This window comes from Pituophis catenifer, unplaced genomic scaffold, assembly GCF_029215685.1.
Source record: "Pituophis catenifer annectens isolate HBS135680 unplaced genomic scaffold, rPitCat1.0.hap2 SCAF_3, whole genome shotgun sequence".
NCBI classification, from domain to species: Eukaryota; Metazoa; Chordata; class Lepidosauria; order Squamata; family Colubridae; genus Pituophis; species Pituophis catenifer.
This window is the reverse complement of record NW_027256883.1, coordinates 116,090,097-116,112,663: the sequence shown is the minus strand read 5'-3', so window position 1 is coordinate 116,112,663 and position 22,567 is coordinate 116,090,097. Positions and strand designations below refer to the sequence as shown.

Genomic DNA, 22,567 nt, shown 5'->3' with positions numbered 1-22,567 from the left:
CAAGTTTCACGTTCTAGTTTCAGAAAGAATCCTGGTTGAAGCACAAACTGTACAGTAGCAAGCCTTCACGAGAATATCACCAAAATAGAGGAAGGAGTTGAAATTCAGAAAGGGTTTGTTCCATCGACTTCATTTGCAACCAGTTTATGTGTAGGATTCAAACAATGTGGAAAAGCTCCTAGTCACTCACTGCCATAACTAGATCCTATAAATAAATGAAATTTTGGATTTCTGTGCCAACTTGTATCAACTTACACTTGCTTACATTGAAATGTACATGCTGTCTAGAATGCATTCTTCTTCTTATATTATTAGAATTATTCCATTACTTTGGTGAGGAGTTTTTGGAGGTTAACAGCTATATAGTGGTCAAATTAAAGATATCTACGTTGATTTCTGATCCAGGTAGTCAGAAAGTTTTTTTTTATCTGTGTGGTTGTACAATTAAAATAATAAATTTCAAATCTAATGAAAGTCAATTAAATGATATATTAATATCAGGATCCTTTTGATCTGGCATGCTTGAGGCTTTTGCTCCTAAAGCTTTCCTAGAACAAAAAACCGTCTTAGAGAAGATGCTAGAGGAATGCTCTCACATACAAATGACAAGTTAAACATGGGTGCAAGATGCCAAGGCTGAGCTGGTACATTATTTGTCTGGTTGGTTTCATAATAGACTTTGCCTATCAAAATTATTTCACATCTAGCAACTGAAAAAACAAGTAACTGCAAAAAACTCCAGATAGCAGTCCTGGTGGCGCAGTGGTTAGAATGCAGTATTGCAGGCTGACTCTGCCCACAGTTTGGAGTTCGAACATGACCGGCTCAAGGTTGATTCAGCCTTCCATTCTTCCGAGGTCGGTAAAATGAGGACCCAGATTGCTGGGGGGCAATATGCTGACTCTGTAAACAGCTTAAACAGGACTGTAAAACACTGTAAAGTGGTATATAAATCTAAGTGCTTTTGCTACGGCTATCCAGAATGAAGCTAAAGAAGCATTCAAGGTTTTTATTTTCATTAAAACACTATGAGAAAGAAAACCAACATCACATTTATTTATCCAAATTGGTTGTTTCTTATGTCTTTCAGATCCTTTCAAACAGCCTTCCTTTGAAAGTCAAGCATTTTTAGAAGCTGTCCAGTTTTTCCGTCAGGAGAAAGGCCATTATGGACTGTCGGAAATGATTATAGGAAATGAAAATCAGGTAATTACACATCAGGAAGTGTGGGAATAGAAAACTTTTATGAAAAGTCTTCCATTCTTTTTGACAGAAATCCATTCTTTATGGAAATATTTTTATGAAAAGGATGTTCATCTCAACCATTCTCAGGTCAAACCAATTTGTGTGCTTTTGAGGCTAAAGAAAAAATTATTAAATTTTATCTCTTTCCAGATTCTTAGCAACCTTGTGATGGAGGAGCTTCTATCTAGCCTTCAGAGCATGGTGCTCCCTAAAATGAAAGGAAAAAGAAATGACCGAAAGCGGGCATGGTTTGGTGTAAGTACTATATTATATTTCCTGATCAGGAAGTTCTTTAAAAAAAAAAAAAAACTCCATAAGTTGATAACAACCACTTCTTTTCAATGTGGATGTGTATATGAAGTTAATAGGTCTTGAGCTGAAAAAAAAGGAGACTGTTTTCAAATTTTTGAAAAGTAGAATATTTCAAAGATTGATGTTACCTTCTTTTTTAAAAAATAGTATGTTTCAATTTAAGCAGTTTATTTATAAATATAATTAGCTGAAAACATTAAAACCATCACTCCTCTAAGATGTTCCTTGCTAGCAAATGGCAAAACTCAGACTTCTTTTCACTAAATATTTCCAAACCATTTGTTCTTTCTTTAATCTGGAACCTAGTATCTATCAAGAAGTGTTGCAGCTGGAAATAGCCACTGAGAGACAAAGATTATAGGTAATCCTCAATTTACAACAGTTCATTTAGTGACCATTCAAAGTTGTAACAGCACTGAAAAAGTGACTTATGAGTGTTATGACTTACAATCATTGCAGCATCCCCATGGTCACATGATCAAAATTCAGATGCTAGGCAGAGCCCCGGGGTCATGTGATCATCTTTTGCAATCTTTGTCGAGCAAAGTCAATGGGGAAGCCAGATTCACTGAACAACCATTTTACTAACTGAATCACTGTCGTGATTCAATTAACAACTGTGGGGGAAAAAAGGTTGTAAAATGGGCAAAATTCACTTAACAAATGTCTCGCTTAGCAACAGAAATGGGCTCAATTATGGTCAAAAGTCGAAGACTACCTGTATTAACAAAATATGTGACTCTCTACTTTACATATTTATATATATAACATATTAATTACAAGTTAATTACATTAACTTCATGAACATTCATGAAGCTGGTTTGGAGCTGGTTTGTATGGCTGGTAAATAATTTCATTCATTCTTTTTGTTATAGATTCTAGAAGAAACATACCATTTGGTACTTGATCAGGTATCAGAAGGTTTACGTGCTCTGAAAGAAGAATGCAAAGAGGTCACTCTAGGACTAGAGGGAACTATTCGTTCAAATATAGACCAGATTGTGAATTCAAAAGACTTTCTGGCTGCAAAAATAAATGGTAAATTGAATGTTACATAATCAGCATTTTGTATTTTTCCTTTTTACATCTATTAATCACAGTATCAGTTGACAATACTAATTTGCATATGGCTAAGAGAAAATTAATTCAGACTTTTTTATGTTTGCCCCTTTTGAGGATATCTACATTTATATGGCATGGGCCTAAGCTTATTTCATAATATGTTCACATTGCATGTTTCTTTTGAGATGGAAAGAACAATTGGAAATCCCTGTTTAAGTGGACGCAACAAATGCATGATTAATATTGTAGATCCCTGATGGCAAACCTATGGTGCCACAGGTAGCATAATGGTGGGCATGCTAGCTCAGCGCCAGCTGATTTTCGGGCCTTCCAGTCCCACTGGAAGTTGACAAACGGGCTATTTCCGGCTTCCGGAGGGCCTCCGGGGGGGTGGGGAAGGCCGTTTTTGCCCTCCCCAAACTCCTAAGAAGGATCTGGAAAGGAAAGGCACATGCCATCACATGCTAGGAGCAGGGGGAGAGCGGGGGGTTGCTCGCGCATGTGCGGGGGCGGGGCGCATAGAATTATGGGTGTGGGCACACGTGCACGTGAACCCCCCTTCCTCCCCCCTGCACTCCTGGCACGCGATGGCAAAAAGGTTAGCCATCACTGTTGTAGATGATCTAATTCTATTTTGTTAAAAAGCAAAAAAAACAAAAAAACAAAACTATAAACAGTATAGTACAAATGAAGATGATCAATAGCACTTCCAGTTTTGGCCTGCAGTTCTGTGCACATTTATCAAGACTAGCCTCATTGAACAATTAGGGCTTTTTTTCTTAAAAAAGTATAAATCGGGTTGCATAAAAATCGATGATTTTTTTTAAAAAATAAATCAGATGTTTTTTATTTAAATTGAATTTATTTTTATCAAATTTATTTTAATAAAATGCTTTTTGAGTAAAAATATCTAAAGATAGTTTTCTATTTAAGATACATTAATAATTTAGTTTATTCAGCATGAAATGGAGCTTAGTTATGTAGCATGAGGCTATATATTCAGCCATATTGGGACTGTCGGTGAGTCAACAGCAGGTCAGAGGAGGAGCTGCTGCGGGACAGAGATGACAGTTCCTCTTTAAAAATATGATTTAAATCAAGTTGATTTAAATTATGATTTAAGTCGTGATTTAAATCGAGTTGATTTAAATTAAATCCACCCTGGTTGCATGTCTTGTCAGAATATTAGAAAATTTCATAGTAGCAGAATCTGCAAATCAATTCCATCACTGAGCAAACTTTATTAGCTTGAGTTACAAATAATTAATTATCATATTGTAATATCATTAAAAAGGGTTTTAGTTACCTGCTATGGAGTATCTCTACGATGACTGAAACCCAACATTTATAGCTGTTTTAATGATACCAGTATTTCTTGACAACATGGTCAAGAAATATATCGCAGACTAACACTTTGTGGAGCAGTCATGAAGGCCTTGGAAAAATGTCAAATACTGGGATGTCAAACACTATACCAGTGTTTTCAACCTTGGTAGCTTTCATTTGGGTGGATTCCAACCCCCAGGCTACTTGGGGAATTCTGGAAGTTGGAATCCACACGTCTGTGAGCTGCCAAGGTTGAGAAAAACTGGTCTATACTGTGAAGATCAGAATCTGTGATACTCCCTGTGATACTCTATGGCAGCCTTTTGGGCATCAGGGACTAATTCCATGGAGAGAGGTTTTTCTGCGGACTGGAGGGATATGGTTTTGTGTGCTGCCTGCATCCCATGGATGGGGCTTCTCTTGTTTGCGCGGCCCGATTGCTGGCATGCTGCAGACCGGTGCCAGTCCATGGACTGGGGGTTGGGGACCTGTCCTCTATAGAAATGAAAGTCGGACTTTAAAGAAGAATGATAGAAGAGTATACATGCTTTTGAACTTTTGTATTGGAAAAGACTTCTGAGAATAGTGTGGACAACCAAGAAAACAAACCAAAGGACCTCTGAACAAATCGACCCAAAGTTGTCATTTGAGTACAAATAACCAGACTTTAATTATTATATTTCGGACACATTATGCAAAGATCCAGGTTCTGGAAAAGTCTCTAATCCTGGGAAAGGTAGAAGGAAAGAGAAGAATATTAGCTATGTGGATGGACACAGTGGCAAAGAGCACACTGTTGGGAAACCTGAAAGAGCAGGTTATGGGTAGATCACCATGGAGAAAAATTCTCTGTGTGGTCACTGGGAGTTGAAAACATTCACACACAATCAATCAATTAATCAAAAATTAATTGTTTCTAATTCAAGTAAACAAAGCTTGCACAATGATAGAACTGGTTAGATTCTGATACTATTAGATTTTCCAATACTGCATTCTAATATGACATGCAAACTGGGCTCATCTGGTGCAAATTATTCTGTATCAGGAGTCTGTTGAAATGACCAGCTGCATTCAGCTTTATAGAGAAAATACATTGTATTTTCTTAATTCTGAAATGTAATTGAATAGTAGGGAGGCATCATTTAAGATGGTAGTTTTATACTGTACTTGTATTCTCTAACAGTGAAATAGTCCCATTGTTATGTTTTTCATTTAAGTGGTATGCTAGTATGTAAAATGCATCAACTCATAAATTTTGCATTTCTACAATATGATGTCTACAAGCATACATAAGTAGTCCCAGTCCTGCAATCCAACTGGTGATAGGTGTTTAATAGAGATGCTAAAAGTTTGAAGACTGGTTCTAAATCTACTTTTTCAGTGCTGTTGTAAATCCAAATGTTTGCTGAATGCACAGACAGTAAGGGTGGACTACGCGTAATAAATTATATAAGATGGCATTTTTTGTTTAAAGTCTTCTTCCTTCTTAGAGTTCAACTCAGGTTTATCTTAAATCTTCAGGGAGCATAACTGAACCTATCCAGATCTGTTGCAGTGAAAGTATTCAGCCCTTTTTAGCTTCTGTACTAGAGGAACTCATGGGGCCAGTGAGCTCTGGATTCACCGAAGTCTGTCTGCTGTTTGAAAAGGAAGTCAATGCAATCAGCCAAACCTTTCAAGCAACAAATGATGTTGCAACACTAAATGAGGTAAGGAAGCCATGATGCTAAATTGTTTGCCTTCTGCATGGATGGGAGTCACTTGGGGTCATCAGCCTTCAGTTTATCCTCTGAGGCATAATAGTTTTATCTTGGTCAGTTGTTTCCAAGTCTGAGTGAGAGCCCATACCCTTGCCTTTGGCAAATAACTACCTTATTTTTCAGAGTATAAGATGCACCAGAGTATAAGACTCACCTACCTTTTTTGGTTGTTGTTGTTTTTTTAAGTTTTTTTTTTATTTTTTAGACAAGCACACATACAAACATACAATGTATTTTCTCTGAACAGCGTATTTGGCTGGTTCACAAATTTAAACAGTGTTTAGTCATTAAAATTAAATTTACAATTTCTATATTTCCTTTTTGCCACATTTATTCCTCATCTATTTTTTTAAAAAAACAATATTACCCTTCATTCTCATCTCTAATCTTAATCAAATTCAATTTTCCCTTCTATTCTATATTATACCCCTTCCCATTGTCATCTATTTTTATATCCATCCTCACATTGATTAATTATTTAATATTACAATTGTTTAATACAAATTCAACATTTTTATATAAATCAGTTATAACTATCTTTTTTGTATATTAATCAATATGAACATGAATATTCCAATTATTTCCATGCAATCCAATTTCTTACAAATCAATTAATTATATTTACCAATAATAATAAACCAAATAATTTTCCCCATATATTCCTCCAAACCATAACTTAACAATTTCTGCTTTCAACACAATATACAATTAATAGCATCTCAATTATTATAATTCCCTAGTTAAATAGACCTTTTTTTCTTTTGTGTTTTAAAATTTTGAACTCTCCTCTTTTGCTCTAAATTTCCCATTGTTTGCACCTACCTTTTTTGGTGAGCAAAAAGAAAAAGAAATCTCTCTCCCTGCCTCATTTTGTCACATTGCAGCAGAGCCTGTTTTACTTTCAGTTTCGTTTTAGCTAGGAAAAAAAAAATCTGCTCCAGCACTCTTTGCAGCAAGCAAAGAGCTTGCAAAACAAGAGCTTGCAAAAGAGCCTGCCCAAAACAGCTGAGAGCAAATCAGCTGAGAGTCGGGAGGCCGATCTAATCAACTTGTGCTAATTAGCCTATGCTGAAGCTGAATGGGGCTGTTTTTTCTTGCTGTTTGCTTGCAAGGAGGTAATTGCTGGGAGGCAGAGACCAAAAAGTGGGGGGAGCCAGTGGGTGGGCAGGGCTACATTCGGTGTATAAGACGCACCTAAATTTTCACCCCCTTTTGGGGTACCTCTTAGTTTCTATCTTTACATTAAAAATAAGAACCTGTCTCACCCGAAATGTATAGAGCAGGATTATAAAAGTTGGTAAACTACATTCCATAACCTGGACTTGTCATATTTTTGTTTATTGTTAAACAATCAAATTCCCCTGAAAATCTCAGAAACAACATGTTTGAAAGGAAAAAAAAATATTGTACAAAACAGCCTACAAAAAATATAGGTAATTTTTAGATGTAGATAATATATAGATAATATAGATAAACTGCAGCACAGCAGAAGACACTAGTCAACCATGTAACACGAGGATACAATTCAGGAATTGCCTTCAGAAAGAATTGCCTTCCCTTTCCTTCCATGATAGCTTAATCATTCCTTTTTACTGAGGAATGCCAGCAGAACTCCAGAAACCTTTCTCATTTACCATATGACACCAAGGGCTGCTGTAATTGTGTAACTACCAGGTTATACAACCTTCTAATTTTTGAATTTTTTTTTTAATTTGATTTATATGCCGCCCTTCTTCGGAGACTCAGGGCGGCTTACAATGCATTAAACAATAGCCTTCATACTTTTGTACATTTATACAAAGTCAGCTTATTGCCCCCACAAACTGGGTCCTAAATTTACCTACCTTAGAAAGGATGGAAGGCTGAGTCAACCTTGAGCCTGGTGAGATTCGAACTTACAGTAATTGCAGACAGCTGGTGTTAATCACAATGCTATCAGTCTGCTGAGCCACCAGGCCCTTATAGGGATAGTAAATGTACCACTACTGGAAAATCTACTTCCTTCCCAATTTGTGTTTCTGACAGAATGTGAATCACCTGATGAATCTGCCGCACGACTCTGTCAAAATGGAGCCTTGCTATCTAAAAGTCAATTTTCTTCAAGAGCAACTTCAGGATCTCAAGACCCGCTTCAAATTCCACAACATTGACTTGGTTATTCAGAGGACACATAATGTAATGCAGGAGGTATGATAAGGATTCATATATACTTTGACCATCAGCAATATGCAGGCCGATCTTCTGAGGAGTTTAATATTGGTTTGGATTACTTGCCAACCAATACTTGGTTACCCCTTTCTTGATTTCTAATGATTTGGATTTCCAAATGCAAGTTAGAACTCCCTTTAGAGATATAAGACCCCTTAAATCAAATCTCTGAATCACATAGTCATGAAGTTGGGTTGTTCTGGAACGCTGACAGGTAGATTCACTCCCATTTGCAAGGTTCTGATGATATAAACCATGGGTTGTGGATTATGCTAAGCCACAGTTTCTTGAGCATGATATAAAATATCTAATACATGGGTTGGGTTCATATAATGTACTAACATAAACAAAAAAAACCCTGCATTATAACTTTGTGTACAAACCAATTCATGGAATAATTCATAAAGACAAAGATATTTGCAATAAGAAGAAAAAACATTGCCAACATGTCTTGTAAATAAATATTTCGATGTACAAATAAAGTAACTAGACGTTGACAAAGAGAAAAAACTGAGTGGCAGATGGACCTCTGCAAGAAAATAAATAAGGCAACTATTTTTTATCTGTTTTTAGATTCTGGAAAATGCAGTATATACATTTGAGCAGCTACTGGGTTTAAATCACTCCAAAGACATCACCAAAATGGCAACAGCCATAGAAAAAGTCAAACTTCGTGTTCTTAAGGTGAAGTATTTATTTCTTTTGCTTGTTCTCAAAGTAGGAATGTTGGGTTATAATGTTCATTATAAAATCCAAATGCCAAACAAGGTATTTTCTCCGTATTTCTGTTAATGAAAAATACAGATAATTATTTGAATTGTCTAGATGTAAAATATCACATATTTGTAATAGTATGTCTTTAATCTGTGTTGTGTTGATAGAGAGAATGGTGATCATGATAGCCAACTGTTTATGATGTTACTTTCGCCATGTTCTTTTGCAATTATACTTGTATTTTGGTCTGTGACCGCAAATAAAAGTTATTATTATGGTGATCATGATAATATATTAAAAACACAGTAGACCTGTTTCAGTAGTGCTGCTTTTGTGAGAAAATAAATTTAATGATACATCTAAAAGGGGAAGAAGTTGAAAATTGAAATTTGGAAATTGAGACAAATAAAAAGTAGAACAGCTACCATTTTGAAATCATTAAGGACTTACTGAAGGAAGGGGAAACTTGGGTTTGTTCTTGCTAGGCAAAATATGCATTACATCCTATTTAAATGTATGTCTATATGGAGTCTGAGTTGCATTAACTAGTATATCTGAAGTTGACTTTCTGAATAATTAGAAGTCTGACTTCTAATTCAATCCTGAATGGACATATACTATCATATATATGTGTGTGCAACATGGGCCTAATGTCACTTTTACCAAAAATAATTGAGAGAATTGACAAAGTGAGCAGCAAATATAGAAAGTATATATATGTATGCCTTTGAATTTCCATCCTATGCTACACTATGGAAGGTCAGATGGCTATTTTTCCAATTCCCCTTCATATCTGTTGATAAGCTTAAATACACTCCAGAGTGTCCCGGTAGAGGTTGGCTGAAATACAGAATTTTGGATATGGAGTTCAGAGCAAACCAAGTTGTCACTAAATAGAAATCTGCTTTTTAGAAAGCCACTGTATAAAATAAAAAGGTAAAGTCTTGTTGAAATCAAACTTGATTCTTGGAGGCTTAATGGACAAGTCCATGTAATGTTCTTGGCAATAATACAGAAATAGTTTCCCGCTGGTTTTTTTGCATTTTTTAAAACTTCCCAATCTATAATTCTGGTATTTCCTAATGGTTTCCCCACTGAAGTACTTAGCCATTTCCATCTTTCCTAAGATTTTCAAGATTAGTCAAATTTGAACTGATGTAGAGATAAAGAGAATGGATTTGAAGAAGAAAAGGGGAAATGTTACAGTGCGAAAGAAAGGGAGAAAACAAAGATAAAGTTTGGGATTTGTAGAAAGTGTGTGCAAACATTGCAGAGACTTCCCTAAAACAATAGAGGGAGCATAATCAGACTTGCAGTTTTACATTACTATAGCCAATCTTAGTAAAAGTAACTGTGAATTTTCCATTGAGTTATTGCCTGGTCTGGTTCTACCCTTGTAGGGCTGACAGTTCACTAACCTGATGTATTTAGATGTGCTGGGGATTCTGGGAACTGTAACCCAGACACCCATAGAGGCACTTTTTAGAATGATGACATAAAAGGCATGTGTGTATTTTATTGTTGATACAATATCATATATCTAGTTGGATCTAATATTGAGAATAAATGAATGAATAAATTAACGAATAAACACACTAGGAATAAATAAGTTTATTCCAATTTTGCTACAAAGAAGCAACTTCCTACCTTCTTAAAATCTTTGTAACTTTCCTTTCTTTTTCTTTATCTTTCTTTTCTATTTCTCTCATTATTACTTCTTTATTTTTTTTATTCTTCCGATTTTTAAATTGCAGCACTGTTTTTATTCTGTTGAAAACTTCCTTAGTAAAAATTATATATTTATAAAAAAGATAACATCAAATTTGGCTCTGATCCTACAGATAAATATGAAGGAATAGAGATAGTTATTGGCTTTATGCTTGATTTTAGTGTACATTAGCAGGGGAGGAAGTTGGGAAGTAGGTGTTTGGCTCTCCAAAATCTCACACCTGATTCTTCTTTTTACACAATTTATATGGCAGCAATATGATTATGACAGCAGTACTATCCGGAAGAGGATATTTCAAGATATCTTGATCCAGATCACTCTGCCTACACTGCAGCGGACATTGGCTTCAACATGTAAACCGGTAGGTTAATATACTGACATATATGACTCAAAAGGATTTGGAAATCAAAACGAAAATGCTAATAATGTCAGCAGGGAATGGTTCTTTAATTTTAAAGTCTGTGGAAATGAAATAATAGAGACAAGACAGCAACAATAAGTTGGAATTGGCCTTAGTTATTCTTAGGGCCAATTCATTTAAATCCTGTTGATTTTCACAGATCTAGATTACATATGACAAGTTTTTCTTAAACCTAGCTCTCTTCCTAAAACTCCAAGGTTGTAATAAAAAAGCTAGTCTTTTTTTTTTTTTTTTTTTACAGCCCAAGGAATATATTGGGTGCAGGATATGGTTAGTTTCTCATGTTAGAACAAATCATAAGATACAAGAATTGAAGGGGACCTTGGAGAGGATCTGTATTCTTCTGAAATATTAAAAGATAATTAAAAGTTACTTTGGGCAAAATGATAAGGTGTTGCAAAGAACTCCTTGCATATTATACCTACCATGTTTCCCGAAAAAAAGACCCTGTCTTATATTTTTTTTGAACCCCAAAATAACAAAGCTTGGCTTTATTTTCAGGGAGGTCTTATTATTTTGGGGCACATGGAGAGAGATGGGGATCCTTTTGCCATCTTACCTAATTTCCAGCTTTGTCTCCCCAACCCTAACCAGAGGAAATGGCAGGGACTGGCTGTGTATGCGGTTAAATATTTTCAGGGAGGGCTTATTTTCGGGGGAGGGCTTATTTTCGGGGAGGGTTTATTTGCAGGGGAGGTCTTATTTTTGGGAGAGGTCTTATTTTCAGGGAAACGGTATAAAAATGAGTTAGAATTTATATAATCCCGTGTATAAAGCATGTGTTATGTTTACTTGAAAAACTTAATTCATGCAGTTCTTCTTATGGACATTCTGTTAAGAAACAGATATATGTAAGAGTGAGATATTTTAAAAACAGTTGGAAAGACATAAACATGTACATAGTATTTGTAACATCTTCTTGCAATGAGTTATCAGAGCTTGAGAAAGAGGAGGGCAGTTTGCAAAAGGCTGCATGATTTTTTAAATCAATTTGGATAAAATTTTACCCATTTAGAAAATTGATAGCCACATTCTTGGTGCATCAAAGAGTGATTAGCAAAAAAAAAAATTAAGAATCTATCTGTTTTCCTAGTAAATGAAGAAATTACCGATATCCTGTACTCATAATATTTTTGCAAACCACATTGTCTTTCCAGTGTCTGAGGATCTTACTTGTGGCAGTTCCCAGTGAAATTCATCTCGTTGCAGAGATAGATTAAGACACCTTTACTCTCAGATATTCTAATAAACCTCACTTGTATTAGAGTTTATTATTTTTTCTGTAAATGTGTTATTTTCTAATTAGCCATTATTACTTTAAATTGTATCTTGTGTAGATGCTTCAGGAGTATGAACAGTACATCTTTGCTGAATATAACAGTTTGATACAAGTTGAAAATGTCTATGAAGAAATATTGTTTCAAACATTGCTTGATGAATCCTTAAAAGGTAACTTTGTTTCTTCTGAGATTCATATTAATCTGTCTTGGCAAGTATAAAAATGAACTGATTAATTCAAGGAGTTTAAGTTTTACCTTGATCTTTTTTCATTCAGCAGTCTTTGGATTCTTCCAAAAAACCAATAGGTTTAAAACAGGATTGAAAAATCAAAATATATTATCTATACCTTCACTGGGCATTGTCAGAGTTGAAGACTAATACATTTGGGGATACAGGATTGAGGAAGGTGCTTTATTAACTTTATGGATGATTTTAGAAGAGACTCTTCCTCCATTTAGTTCTTCCAAGATAATATTGCCTTGTTCTCAACATATTTCTGTGCTCTTATTCTATGGCTGAATATCTTTTCTCTGTTTGTTTTTTTCTGTCCATCTCTTGCTTAGTGATAAAAGAAGCAGTCCATCTGAAGAAACATAATCTGTATGAGGAAATAAACCTGCCTTCTGAAAGCGTGTCCAGTTTGAGTGATCTAAAAACTCCTGTAGAATCAGCACAGGCTAGCCCAGCTAGAGGACCAGCCCCCAATTTGATGGATGAATCAGATGCTGGCCTTGGAAGTTATGAAGTTTTCTTAACAGAAAAACTGCATCAAGAAGAGGAATGTGATGAGGCTAGGAAGACAGAAGAAGAAGGGATAATAATTTCAGATTTTGGTGGCAGTGAATCTTGTCCAAAAATACTTACTGTTGTAGAGGGAGTCTTTCCAATCACAAATGCCAGTGAAATCACAATAAAACAAAATAAAGGAACAGCAGAAGAAGAAGAGCTTCCAATTCATGACGATGTGAATGAAATTAGAAATTTGTTGACCTTGACTGTTGAACTGAAAGAATATGAACAGTCTACAAACAAAGAGCAAGATTTACAGGAGTGTGGAATGTCAAACCCAAAGGAAGAAGTACAAGAAAAGAGTAAAGAGGACCATCAAACAGGTGATTTGCAGAAGCCCTTTTCTCCCACTGTAAAAGCAGATGATACAAATCTTGTAAGTAGCTCTGGGGAAACAAACATCATAATTCATCAGGATGCTTCTGAAACATCTGAAAAACAGAGTCCCAGTGATATCTCAAGAGAAGAGTTGAATACAGAGCCAAACATCGCACACCCAGATGAAAAGAACGATGGTACATATGACCAGTCTCAAACAGCGCCATCTACTGAAAGCGATCAATCTGACCAGAGTAAAATAGACCCTTCACCCCATGATGTTGTGTCTGAAGAACAGAAGTCACAAACAGAGCATGCTGAAGGTGAACAACCTGACCAGATAAGAGAAGAATTTTCCTCTCTCCATTCTTTTCCAAAAGAAGATCATTCTCAAATGGGACAATGTATTAAAGCAGATTCTCAGGAAGCAGAATTGTCCCTTCTGCAATCTGTCCAGAGGGAAACAGAGATATCACCCTTCTTGAGCTGTTCTGTTGAAACTCAAGAATGCATGTTGCATACAGAATCTTTAAACATTGAGGCACCCCCTCTGCTAGTTTCCTTAGAAGTAAAAGAAACTGAGGTTAACAATGTGGTAAGCATGGACTCAGAAAATGTCACTTTTGATCAAGGGGGTGATTCTTAACAAGCAGGTGAGTCCTTGCTGGAAATGGATGCTGCAGATATAATTAAAAGTGATGAAAGTTGGAAAAAATACTGAGGGCGACTGTTCTGATTCACCACTTACAAAATAGAATTTTGTAAATTTAAAGCCTGAGCCCAAGTTATGATTACTTTTCTTAAAACTAGAATGGAGAGACTTATTCAAAATTCACAACCTACTTGAGAGCCAACTTTTAATTTGAACCTGTGGCTTCCTGAAAAATTGCATTGTTTGAATAATACTCTTCTGCCAGTTGCTGCTTCTTGTCACTTACTCATTCAGAAGTGAATCATGAAAGAATCATCACTCAAGTGGTGAAGAATTTTGCAAACTACCAGTTATAACTTGACAGAATGTTTAGCTTTTCCTATTTTTTTGAAAACACAGTTCATTGGGAATATTGATTGCCCTGTGGACAATGAGCGATCTATTTGTGGATGAGGTGTCAGTAACTCTCAGTAAAATTTAGAAGGAAGTGCTAAAATCAGGTGTTGCAAGAGAGAAAAAAATATTGTGTGATAGATAATAAAGAAAAAAGGAAAGCAAATCTTTAACAGAAGTAATAGTAAAATTATCTTACTGGAATCTTATGGAACACAATTGTACATAGTGTTTTGAATTTTCATAAGTATATTATTGTTTTTGTACTTAAAAGCTTTGGCAGATATTTTGAGAATGGAGAGAACTAATTCCTCTCCTTTTACCATTGTTATTGTTGCTGTATTTAAAATTTACCAGAATAATTGGAACAGATTTTTCTATCCTATTTTTCTACACCTTCTGCGGAGCACTTTATACCTGCTTTTTTTCAAAGGGAATGACAAATTTTTACTGTAACTTGTGCCATGCACAAAAATGAAACAGAAGCAAGCCAGCCAATAATTAATAATTCAGACCTCAGTATCGTGGCAGTCCATTTTCCTAATATTGAATTCTATTCCTGCACAAGTTCTGCATCTGTAAGACTATTTCTTTGTTATTTATTTGAGATCATTTATTCTGATTGTGCTAATTAAGGAGACAAGAAGTAGTAGTAAGCCATTGGATCAGTCCAAAGCTCTTGAACTAATTTGGCTAGAAGACTGGAAACCAGAATGTCTTTAATTGTTCATGTACAGCATAGTTGAATAATGCCTGCCTATTTTCCCTTTTTATGTCTACAAACAAGAGGGCTTCAGATATTCAGTGACTCTTCCAGAGTAGGACAGGGCATTTATAACTCCACTCCTCTGACTCTCAATTTGAAAAGAGCATTCTAAGGGCTAAGACTAATTTTTGTTTACCTGACTAGAATTATTTTTTTTCTGACTCGTGTCCTGGAATAGGAGAAAGGGAAATCCACTGCAGTAAGACTGGTTGAACTGCTAGCAGATGGCCACAAAGTACAGTGTTTAAAATTGAGAGCAAAGGCAAATAAGTTAATTCATTTATTAAAAGCAAGTGCCACAATCTGAATAACTAATCACATATTGTAAAACAATTTTAAAAGTTTGCAATTAGCTGCATTAGCAGATTCCAGAGCAGCTGCAGATAATATTAACCACAAAATAATAAATTTGGCACTCATTTTGGGCAGGAAGAGAACTCTCCAGCTAGAGCAGAGAACAACTACTATGCTTTTGGCTGCTTGAAAACGTTCCCACAAAATTACTATTTAAATTTACTAACTCATTGCTCAGATTTCATCATCCTGTTTTCTAACTGCTGTTCACAATCCTGAGAACTAAAATATTTTTAGATTATAATTCTTTGAACTCTAAACTGCACAAATACCTTTTAATTGCATAGGCAATTATTTTGATGATAAGCCATCATTCTATTTCAGTTCAGTGCATGAAATAAAAAAAAACATTAAATAAATTTGCATAATTACATATCTCTTTTTTTAACATGTTGGAATAATTGATAGCATGTTCTGTCAGTTATACATTTAGCATCCTATATCCCAGAGGTGTTATAAACTGAAAAGAATATTTATGGCTACATTTCTCCATTTCCTATAGATCCAGAACAGTAAAATATGTCGCCTTGCTGTTAGTCGTGCAACAGAAAAAAGCGCACTTAGGATTTGATCTGTACAACAATAGAGCTTCACTGTGCATGCTGGGAAAAAAGTTGAATGATGGCAGATTAGCAAAATAATAGAAACAATTAGTCACCAGTTAGTTCTACACTTGTCACAGGCAGCACTTACCACTCTCAACTGATTTCTCATTATTTGACAACTGGGAAAAGGCAAAGAGGACAGATTTAGCTCTAAAGTCTCTAGTTGCTAATCTTTGTCATAGTTATATTACAATGTGAATTAATTTGAGATTTTAAATATTTAATTCCTGCTATTAGTGTTGCTTCAGAAATAATGTCTGTCAAGCATCAGGAACATTCATAGTAACAGCCACTGCTTCAAAATGGGAAGAGGTACAACTACCATAGGTAATCAAAACCCTGCCCTCTTCTACCTGTGTGCAACGCATGCAACACATATTCAATTCAACCTTTATTGTCAATGCACAACATGTATACAATGAGATTGGCTGAGCCTCCCTTCGTGCACTCCCCCAACATAAATACATATCAATAACTCACAGTGAAAGAAAGAAAATCCCTAATCCAATAAATCATACTAACAACACACAATCCTCTATCTATACATATATGTGCATAATATTACATCATAATATATTGCACCAATATGAAAATGTTGTGCTGGCCCTGCAAGTCTATCATACTACATATTTATGATGTTATGTTGCATTCAGGAGTCTGACAGGCCACGGATAAAAACATATGAAAACAGCGCAAGATTTTCATTGGCTGGTTGCACTTGCCATTTTCAGGTATTGCCATTTTAATTCTCACAGTATAAGTTTAAAAAAAAGTTAAAAGGTACTAATGCAGCAAAATATTATAGCTGAATAGTTATCTATACACAATACCAGTTATCTCCTGTCTCTTTGCAATACAATATATAGAATGACATTTATTCCAGTCTTTCAGTATTTGTCCTTGAATAGGAAACATATCCTCACATCTAGATATTCAAGTCTTTTTCGATTATTTGTTTTTAAAAAGAATGCTTAGACTGAATATATTCCTATGTTGGAAGTAAACATTTAATCAAAGCATTAGAGTAAAGGACATAATAAAACTTGTTTTTTTTTAAAAAAAGAGTTAGGATATGGACTCAAGTAAATGCCAGCATTTTGGACAATTATCATGAGTAATCAGAGATTATAGGAGTTATTGTCCAAACTGTTTGGAGAGTACTGCCTAACAACATAGGAAGATTCTATTTAGGTATAGATTCTATATTGATATTAACCATATATGCCAAAACCACTTTGGAAGAAATATTGCAGAGCTTGTGTGAGTAGAAATACAGATCCTCTCTGTTTCCGCTTAAAACTTTCATATCTTTTTCTCAGATTTCTGAAAGTCTGAAAAAGACACCACCGCTTTAAGTCATGTAAGTTGACTCATTAAAGCAGCTGCATCTTTTTTTAAGGCTCACCTATGAGGTTGAAAAAAGGAATGGTGGCAGTAATTAATAGTAGCGGTACCATGAACATTCCTTCTGAATTGTTTTCAAAGTTTGCATAGCCATAGCCTGTACATGATGAACCAGTATTTAGCATCCTGATATTTCAGAAAATGATCTTCTACAACTATTAATTACTGCCACCATTCATTTTTTCCAAGCTCATAGGTGAGCCTAAAAAAAGATGCAGTTGCTTTAATGAGTCAACTTGCATAACTCTTAAAGCAGTGGTGAATATTATTTCAGAAATAGAGCATCTTTATGATGTTCTAAGAAACTTGGCATTTATACTGAAAATAATAATCTATGTTGTGCTCCTATTCTCACAATATGCTTTCATATGTTTCCTAACCTCCATTCTATAGTATTTGATGTAGAAGCAGATCTTTGTTTATTGAATATAACATGAGATCTTAAGAAAGATGTGTTGGATCTTTATATTTAAAAAAAATGACTTGGTACAGGTGCAATGGAGCATGGACAGGCATAACACCTCTTTCAAGCAGCAAGCTTTTTTTCAGGTTTCCATAGGAGGCTGAAAAATAATTTAGCTGTTCTAGAGCAATGCTGTGCTTATGCGTCCCTATCTACCAAAATATATTTTCTGTGTTATTTTTAAAGCATGTCCAGCTCTAGTAGATTTCATAAAATGGAGATAAAATTAATGCAAGTCTACCATTTTCTTTCAAAAATTGACTATGTGCTTATGATTAATAATACATACTTGTTTCCTTAAACAAGGGATCTAAATATTTACTTATCATTAAATCTGAATTATTTTTATTTTGTAATAGTTCCAATTTGCTCGCAGTTGAGCCTTAAGAGGATATATTTAGGATTATAGTCTTAAAATAAGCATATTCCTTTTTTCTCATTTTGAAGATTTGAGTATTTAATAGGAAATAATCTTTTTAGAAAGTTTCTTCTCTTGAGACTTTTTAAAATTAGATATACTCTAATTTCATATGTTGATGATTTTTTTCCTATGCATAGAATGTTCCAGATATCATTTAACATTCTTTATGTGTACATATTTCATTTGAATAATCAACTTGACTAAAAGAACTACAAAACACAATGTAATGTGGTTAACTTTATTCAACTGCACGTTTACAAATAAAATATTAATCTTTCACATTGTGCATTTCATCAAAAGAGGTTTGGGACTTATTTGGGGGTGGAAGGGTTGCTAGGTATTTACAAAATCCCAGTGAATATCATATTTGCCGATTACAGTGGCAACCCATTGCATAAGGACAAATATACAGATCATAAATACAAACACCTAATTTTGAGATAATGAATACAGTGCAGGACTGAAGCTATGAAAGTAAATGGTGGAAATATTTGGAAGACAAAAAGGGAAAATAACAATTTAGGAAATATATCCCACGTACAAATTTAGTCTTTTAGCTTTTAAACTGGAGAAAAATTGAGGGATTCCTATTTATTCAGCAATCTCTTTAGGTTGTTTAAAAATGATGACTAGAATGGGTGCTGGCTAGTAACATGAGAGGAAGGGTACACCCATGCTTCCTAACATTAAAACAACACACCTTCCTGGTGTGGTTATCTGATTTAGCTTTAAGATAATGGCTAATGAAGCATAAGAGAACTTGTATCTTGACTCTGTCCTGGATGATGTTACTGTAGGAAGACAAATCCAGTCCGGTTCCAATCCAGGAGAAAGGCACTGGAAATAAAATTGAGGCTGATTGAAAAGGAGGACTCTGTTTATTGATGAGCAGAACCAACAACAGCATGTAGTTCTGGGACAGCTGACAAAATGGGATTGGGATAGGTAGGCTTTTATACATTCTTGGGGGTTTTGTGTTTGAAATACTCCAAGGCAGGGGTGAAGTCCACAATTTTTCTCTACCCGTTCTGTGGGCGTGGCTTGGTGGGCGTGGCAGAGGAAGGATATTGCAAAATCTCCATTCCCACCCCACTCTGGGGCCAGCCAGAGATATTTGCCGGTTCTCCAAACTACTCAAAATTTCCGCTACCGGTTCTCCAGAACCTGTTAGAACCTGTTGGATTTCACCCCTGCTCCAGGGTTAGGGTTAGGGTTAGGGTGCAATGTAGTGAGCTTCATGTCTTTTGCTATTCTAATGGTGGGTGGGTTAATCCTATTATGTCCCAAAAGTCATGTCCTGTCCTTCTTAATCCCATCAACTGGAGCTGAAAGTGTTTTGTTTGTGAATAGATTGGCCCAGTCTTTCTTAATGGGCACAAAATATCAATCTCTAAAGACTTCAGGTATCTGCTGGAGGCTGTTGGGGCTGCTTTCTGCCTTTGTTAAGATTTTTCTCCATTTCTCCTTTGGGGAAATATTTTAATGTTCCCCAAAATATTTCATTCGGGGTGGGGGGTGAGCTTCCTACATTAGCATATTGTGTATGTGTGGGGGGAAGGAAATGCACTTTATACCAGCATTGCTAAGGGTGGGTAAAGGTTGCCTCCTTTCTAAATTGCTGAGGTAAAGAAACAACATGGGAACAAAACAAACGGTAAAAAAATGTTTTGCCTCATTGTGCCATGCCAAGAAATGTGTAGAGAGGGGGACTGTGTTACTTTGTAAATCTTTTGACAATCTAATACTTGAATTGGGGCTTCTGTACTTTATCAAGTATTGTGCTTTACTCAAAGAAATAAACAGAATTTGCAGTTCACATATCTAACCAACTCTTATGAAGTATGTGGGAACACAGATGAAGCAATATATGAATTGGCCAGTTTTCACACTTTCTACAGCATGTTGTAGACTGCTGTAATAAACTGATAATTAGGTTAAATATAAGCTTTATTCCTCACATCAAACACTACATTGGTGTGTCAGAGGCAGCACCTGGCTTTTAAGCAAGATTACCACCTTTCCAATTTTGCTCAGAGTACCTGGGTTTAGTTCCTTGTAATTTATCTGGGCTCCAATAACATCTGTATGCAAATAAAAACAATTTCTCTAACTTTTCAAGTGATGTTGAACTTGATCAATATATTTTCTTTTTAAAGTCTAAAAAAGAAATATTTAAATGCAGCTGCTTTTATCAATAGTTCCTTTGTCTCTCCAAAGCCTGGATAAGCCTAAAGAGAATCAAGTTCAGATGATCTTGGAGATAAATCTAAAAAAATGACTATTACTTTCTTGGCTTTTTTCCCATTCCCTTTCCTCCCCGTCCCTCAAATTAGCAATAGCAATAGCACTTAGAAATATATACACTTCATAGTGCTTCACAGCCCTCTCTAAGCAGTAAATTGCCCCCAACAATCTGGATCTTCATTTTACTGACCTCGGAAGGATGGAAAGTTGAATCAATCTTGAGCCAGTCAGGATCGAACTGCTGGCAGTCAGCAGAATTAGCCTGCAATATTGCATTCTAACCCCTGTGCCACCATGGCATTAAAGCCCCCAGTCAAAGTCAATTTTCTTTTGGTTGCCTTTGTTGCATTTCCAGATAGCTGGCATGGCAAAGATGGTAACTTTGCCTTTAACTGGCATGCCTGAAGGACTGAGACCTTGATTAGATACATTATGTAAGTGGTTTGCTGGTTTTTCCAGGATTAAACTTCAAAATTAGAAACAGTCCTTGGTTCCAGAACAGGCCTGTTTTGTCCAAAACACCACAAGAAACAGGACACATAGACAGCAGAGATTAAAAATCTAAATTAGATTTCATTTCCATTTAATTAAAAATTACCTAATAAGAGGTTTTTTAACCACAATGAAAATGATAAGAACATTTCTGAAGGTTTTCGAGAGAATGTGCCCAAGTCTTGTTGATTCCCAAATTCCCATGGTCCTGTTTTACAACAGAAATTGTTACTGTGATGTTGGCTTCAAACTGAAGACTCTTATGTCATGCTTTTGTCTAAAAGTTGCCTTGTTTATACTAGAATCCTGGCAATCTCAGAAACAAAAAACTTATTTCCTTCTGCTTGCGGAAGACTGGCAGAACTTGAATTACAATTATTTAATGTGATTAAACCTTGGATATAAAAGCAGTAGCTAATACAACAGTTTGTTTTTATGACCTGTAATTTCTATGGGTATATATTTAAAATTTTAGAACATGGTTGCTTTTTACTAGATATATGTGATATCATCATCATTTTAGCCATTTTCTATCCACTACAGGAAGAAGGCCTCTTCCGCATTTTTCCAACCAATAAGATCCTGAGCTTTTTTTGTCAATTGGGCCCACAATACTTGCTGATGGCATCGATCCATCTTGTTTTATGTCTCTTTAGTGGACACTTTTTATCAAGTAGGATCCATTCTATGACTGCCTTGGTCATAGATACATGGAAAGATACATGCTCGGCATTACAAGACAAAATAGAAAGACCTGCACATGGATAAGAAAATAAACTAAAGTATACAATATAATCAAGAGGGAGAATTGAAATGGAAATGGGCTGGTTACATAACAAGAACTAATGACAGGTGGAGGGAGGGAGAAAGGATAGATAGGAGGTAGGGAGGCAGGCAGATAAATTTTCTGAATGGTGATAATAAACTGCCAAAGGAAAGAATAGAACAATAGCAATGTTGTGACTTGAGTATTAAAGTATTTTGCTCTCCAATCCCAGGAATTCAGTCATTTGAAATGACGGGGTTGATAGAAATATCTGTCAACTCCTATCAATTGTCTCTTCTGTCCACTCTAATTGTAATCCTGCAGCTTCCAATATAAGGCAGTTTAGTCTAGTCAGTGGTTAAGGCACTAGAAAGTGAGAGACCATGAATATGATCATACCTTAGCCATGAAAGACAGCTGGGTGACTTTGAACCAGTCATTCTCAGCCCAATCCACTTCTCAGGGTGGTTGTTCTGGGCAAAATAGGAAGAGAAAATTGTGTTGGATATGTTTGTTGTCTTGAGTTTTTTTTGTAAAAAAATAATATGGGATACAAATAAATAAATATGCAAATTGAGGGACTACGGCAAAAAACGATGCTCTAACTGTTTTTCAAAAATTAAAAGCAATATTAAAGATTTGAGTGAGAACAGGAAACAACCATTTCCCCCACTGATTCCTGGTGGAGGTCATGCCTGTTGGTTGCAGCAAATATAAGGAAGATGCTTAGGATACGTTCCATACTACCATCTCGGCATTAGCTTAAGAGATATGTCTCTTTATCCGATTGGCAAAGCGTCAGGTTCAACTGCAGATAGATATAGAGGACCATAGCCTGACTA

The 22,567-nt window shown here is 35.5% G+C and overlaps 1 protein-coding gene across 1 annotated transcript in view; it reads left to right on the top strand.

Moving 5' to 3' along the window:
* NIBAN1 (niban apoptosis regulator 1) overlaps positions 1 to 13,939 on the top strand; it is a 55,385-nt gene extending 41,446 nt beyond the window's left edge. The window contains exons 6-14 of the mRNA XM_070941057.1: positions 1,091 to 1,206; positions 1,396 to 1,500; positions 2,433 to 2,595; positions 5,467 to 5,654; positions 7,731 to 7,892; positions 8,487 to 8,597; positions 10,610 to 10,717; positions 12,115 to 12,226; positions 12,622 to 13,939. Of these exons, the coding sequence (XP_070797158.1) occupies positions 1,091 to 1,206; positions 1,396 to 1,500; positions 2,433 to 2,595; positions 5,467 to 5,654; positions 7,731 to 7,892; positions 8,487 to 8,597; positions 10,610 to 10,717; positions 12,115 to 12,226; positions 12,622 to 13,811 (2,255 nt within the window). The 3' untranslated portion in view covers positions 13,812 to 13,939. The remainder of the gene's footprint in view (positions 1 to 1,090; positions 1,207 to 1,395; positions 1,501 to 2,432; positions 2,596 to 5,466; positions 5,655 to 7,730; positions 7,893 to 8,486; positions 8,598 to 10,609; positions 10,718 to 12,114; positions 12,227 to 12,621) is intronic.
* Positions 13,940 to 22,567: the final 8,628 nt, after the last annotated feature.